We start from the raw sequence: 5,000 nt of genomic DNA on the forward strand, positions 1-5,000 counted from the left end.
GGCTGATTGCATTAGCTAATTGAATACACACCCCGACATGTATTGGAGGGCCCAGCCCCGTGCCATCGGCCCGTGTTACTCTCGCTGTCGCTTGACGGATGTGCGTTGATGGCCAGAACCCCTTTGCTGTGCGCCGGCTCTGCATGAAGAGTGTGGTTTAGTGCATCGAGCCAGTGCATCTCTGTTGTACACAGCTGTGGTGTGCATGGGACTGAATGGATTCTCAGAAGGGTTCACTGGAAATACCGTGTGTAGTGTTTGAGTGTCTTTTATGCTATTTCATAGGCAGTCAGATGGAACGGCTGAATAGTAATGCATTAGGTTTGCATTGGTGGTGGTAGTATCCTCTACCATGCATGCCATACTCTACGTATATACCCATACTCTACCCTCAGGGACCCGAGTATGAGCCTGATCCGTGGTGGTCATCCAACCCCCAACAGGTTTTAACTTCTCAGTAACATGAGTATATAAGGGCTTAGAGCATTAGGTAGGCACTTCTTTTAAACCAATTCCCAAGCACTCTCCCATTTTCTGTCTACTGTACACCAGCCTGTCTCTATGAAGTCAAAAATGCCCCACAGAACTACCATTTGGGTAGCCGTGGCCTACTGGTTAGGGCTTTGGGCTTGTAACCGAAGGGTTGCCGGTTTGATCCCCGACCAGTAGGGAAAATGTGGGCAAGGAAAGTGGTTGAGCACTGTTCTCCCATGCCCACATCCACGGCTGAAGTGCCCTTGAGCAAGGCACCTAATCCCTCACTGCTCCCCGAGCTCCGTTGTAGCAGGCAGCTCACTGCTCCGGGTTAGTGTGTGCTTCACCTCACTGTGTGTTCACTGTGTGCTGTGTGTGTTTCACTAATTCACGGATTGGGATAAATACAGAGACCAAATTCCAATATATCAAAATAGTATATATACTTATATAACAAATGGGTTGCCAATGTACGTGACAGCACGGTCAGACCACAGCTGCACAGATTCTTGGGTCTGCTCTGCATGGACTGTGACACTCACTCATGTTGTTTTCCTTTGTGGCAGGAGGGGATTTGTCGAAACGCTGAGGAGACGTGTGGAGAAGATGGCAGCCCTGATGTCCGATGTTGTGCTCGCATCTCTGTCGAGTGTGCTCTTCTAGCCCTGAGTCATTATATGACTGATTTCTTTTTCCTAGAGTGCCTTCTGAAACTCTGACATTATTATACCCAATAGCACCATGCTGCCATGGCGACCTTTATAACTGTGTTGTACTACAGTTGTGAATAACTATTTTATGTCTGTTTTATATAAACTCTTTTTATACTGCTGATGTTTTATATGATTGCTGTGTTTCTTACTACTTAAAACATTCACTCCTCTGTCAACAACAATAAACCACATCCTTTGAAACACTCTGATTGTGTGCTTGATACCTCTATTTGACAGTTGATTCAGTGCTTAAAATACTTTGCTTGCACAGCATAATGACTGAAGAGGGTAAGTTGTTGGGTAACAGTACAAGGCCATAGATTTGAAAAAAATAGAAGTTTAACACGAACAAGCTTGATTTATGAAATGGCACAGCATGTGAAATAACTTTCTGTGATATCTGTATACACAAGGAAGATTTGCCTCCATTCATACGGGCCTACTTTATGTCAGTACAGAGACACAGAGGGGAGGTGGTGTGGTGTGTGTGTGTGTGTGTGTGGGGGGGGGGCACCAGGGAGGCAGGCTGGAAGATTTCACAGAGGATGCCGCCTGGACTGGCGCTCGCGCTGAAGCTCTCCTGACTAAATAAGGGAGTGGCGTGCCGGCTGGGAGATTGCGCAGCGCGCCCCCACGTGGAAGCTACCGGATCACCCCTGGCACTCCGAAGTGTCCAGAAACAACACGCGTTCATCACCCAAAGCTCATCGTGTCCAGCGTGCCAGCATCCAAGGATGTGCTGTGTGGAGATTGGCGCTTCTGGCCGGCGTGTTTAAAAATTAGGAATACGTTCAGAGCTGTGGTTACATGGTATCAACGCATCCATGCGGGTAGCCTTTGTGTCTGTCTTCCAGTGATGGTAGGGGAACCCCGCACACTCAGCTTGTGTTTAGACGATGACGTATCAAGCAGTCTGAGGACCTCATACACAGCACAATTGAAGGTAACCCCCATACAAAATAAACAAAGCGACCGCTCTGTACACAAAATAACAAGAAATAAAAACACACTTAGCCTAGACGGGTAAGTTCACGCATGTTTTTGAGAAAGAAAAAAAATACAATTTTGTTTGTTTGCGAGTGACACATTTATGTTTTTTTTTGCATGGGGAGGTGAGAGTTGCTAGTCTACCCAAAAACTAATATTTCAATAGCACACTGGCGCATAATGTTAGCAGAGGGCAGGACACCTAAACATTCAAATTATAAACACACACCTGTCAGTCCATCTGTTCACCGCACCCATTTCACTTGTATTTGTTTAGCACACAACATATCAGTGTGGTTAGACGCTCGTAGTTTGGCGACATGTAGACCTTAGGATCTGTGCAATAAATATCTGGTATGAAATTATAAAGTTGAAGAAGGGTGTTGGTAGGTGCTGACGAAGCTCTTTGTCTTCATTGTGTTTTCGGTTTTTCTGGCTGTTCCGTCGATACGGAAAGGGTTAAGGAGGTGCAGCCGTCGCCACCGGTGAACCGAGATCATCTGCGTTGAGACCTCGGGTGAGAAGCACGACTCCTACATGGCTGCATCTTTCCTAGTCAAACTCACGCCTCATTTCCATATTTTTATTGGCTAATCCTAACAAAGAGGTTTGCTTCAAGAAAAGCGTTGCAGGGACAAAGAGAAGCAAAAAAAAGACGCAACTGTGGCGGAGCCAAAGGTTCCACGGTTGGGCGTTCGAGTCTTCATCCCCGGAGTTTTCCCTCGCAAATGTCACCGAGTAACCAAGCGCGTCATCGTTCTGTAAACAGAGGAACGGATATCATTTTTGACAGTCCAGAGACGGACGTAAACAAAACCCGCGCACCGTTAACCCTTGGAAACTGGAAACTGTGGTGGGGATAAGTGACGGCTCGTTTTCCCAAAGCTGCTCTCCTATTTTTTTTTTTTTTCCTTTTAAAGGCTACCCTGTCGGTGTCTGATGAAGTTCTCAAGACTGTGTATCGCTTGCGGATTACAGCGTACAGCCCCTCGTACCGAGGACGCAGTGACCATTGCCAAGTGGCTCCGCGCGTAAAGGTTAGCTTTGGCTTCAGAAAGTCAGAAAAGTCCGGAGGGCGAATGCAAGGATGCCGGTCCGACGGGGACACGTGGCGCCGCAGAACACTTTCCTCGATACCATCATCAGGAAATTCGAGAGTCACAGTAAGATTATTGGATGATTTCTTTGCATCCTGTTCTTGTTCTGTGCCATTATTCTAATTTAGTCTTTTCAGAAAAACTGTGCACACACACATAGTAACAAACGCTGATCAGACATTTTTTATTTATTTTTTTATAAATGTACAACAGTATTTCGAAAGTTAATCATGCAAATAGCTAATGCCATTGAATAATATTATAGTAATAACGGCATTAAATATTATTATTATTATTATTATTATTATTATTATTATTATTATTATTATTATTATCATTAGTATTAATATTATTAATAATAATGTAAAATAATATTAATAAAATTGTAAGTTGTAATGACAGTACTAACAATTAGTCGTCTTGTTTCAAAATAAATTAAAGCAGACCTTGTTACCATTTGTCTTTATACTGATACACGTATACAATAATGCAGTTGTCAGTTCTTCTGTATTCATAACACCAAACAGCCCAGACTATCTACCAACAAGGGTTTCCTTGTTCATTTCAAATTATTTTCAATTTAATTAATACTGCTGGGAGATAAATTAAGAGGATTTTTTTTATAGGTCCTATTTAGCCTGGGCGTGTTTCACGCACACAATTAAAGATGATAAATTGCATAATTGGAATGACAAAGTTTCTCAGTGGATTTGCAGATTTTTATCAGAGTTAATGTCCGCATATTGTGTTTATAAATAGTCTGCATTTAAACTGTCTGTTGTTTGCTCATCATACCCATTACGTTCAATTATTTATGCTGTCTAGCTAAACAACTTTGTTTAGTCTGTAATACATCCTACTGTTGTTTCTAATTCGATGCAGAAACGGTTCCAAACCGGGCAATCCTAAACCATCTCATCGGCATTTTTGGCTACCTGCTCCTCGTTGTACAGTAATAGTCCCCTTCGCCATGCAGAGTGATTCTGTCACTGCGTGGAGGTTCATTGATGACTTTCAAAGTCTATTATCTTTTTTATTGCGTTCTAGGTTTTCTAATTCAAATTATGTCGAAGACAACAACAATATAGGATCCTGAATACATCCCTTTAAGGAGTTACCCATAGTCTTACACAATTTCCCAAATGCACAGCTTAGAAAAGGTTTGATTGATGTAGAGATAAGGGTGATGCGATCTAAGTCTCTCGTTTACTCTGCCACTCTCAAAACACATTCACATACAGTAATACCTCAGGTTTCTGCTTCATTATTGCGCTGCTAGATCTCGCCCATGTTACGCAGATAAGGCCACGTTGTGGTGGCGATGCTGACACTACTTTGTCCCTCTGTCCATGCGAGTCGAGCGAGGGCCTGCCAGCCACCACCGTGCCATCACGATGCAAATCACTCTGGCTTTTATTTATCCCTTTTTTCATGTTCTCAGTCGCTCTGGACATGTGATCTGCCCACTGAGCATGACTATATGGGGCTGGGCAGGGTGATACAGGCTGGGGCTGCAACCACATGGAAAACCAGGCCCAGCCGGGGGTTGATGGTCAGTGTGGGGTAGATGCTGGGCGAGGCGGGCAGGCAGACGGGCACTGCCCATCTGAAGCCCATGGGGACCAGGTGGCCTGCCTCTGTTTGGCACCTCTGTGGGTACGCGGTAAGGGCACACGCGGGCACTCGCTGTGCCTACTACTGCCAGCTCTGCCCAACTGAGGTGAAAATT

The 5,000-nt window shown here is 44.4% G+C and overlaps 2 protein-coding genes across 2 annotated transcripts in view; both read left to right on the forward strand.

The window, feature by feature from the left end:
• The window catches only part of sspo (SCO-spondin), a 136,379-nt gene extending 135,316 nt beyond the window's left edge, over positions 1-1,063 (forward strand). Inside the window, 1 exon segment of the mRNA XM_076291439.1 lies at positions 1,041-1,063. Within this exon segment, the coding sequence (XP_076147554.1) occupies positions 1,041-1,063 (23 nt within the window).
• Positions 1,064-3,261: 2,198 nt separating this feature from the next.
• Positions 3,262-5,000, forward strand: part of kcnh2b (potassium voltage-gated channel, subfamily H (eag-related), member 2b) — a 223,392-nt gene continuing 221,653 nt past the window's right edge. Inside the window, exon 1 of the mRNA XM_076291440.1 lies at positions 3,262-3,337. Coding sequence (XP_076147555.1) covers positions 3,262-3,337 — 76 coding nt within the window. The remainder of the gene's footprint in view (positions 3,338-5,000) is intronic.

The sequence above is a fragment of the Alosa pseudoharengus genome, unplaced genomic scaffold (genome assembly GCF_046254945.1).
Source record: "Alosa pseudoharengus isolate Yale_2024_CS ecotype anadromous, Long Island Sound unplaced genomic scaffold, YU_APseudo_1.1 YU_APseudo_1.1_scf_18, whole genome shotgun sequence".
NCBI lineage: Eukaryota > Metazoa > Chordata > Actinopteri > Clupeiformes > Clupeidae > Alosa > Alosa pseudoharengus.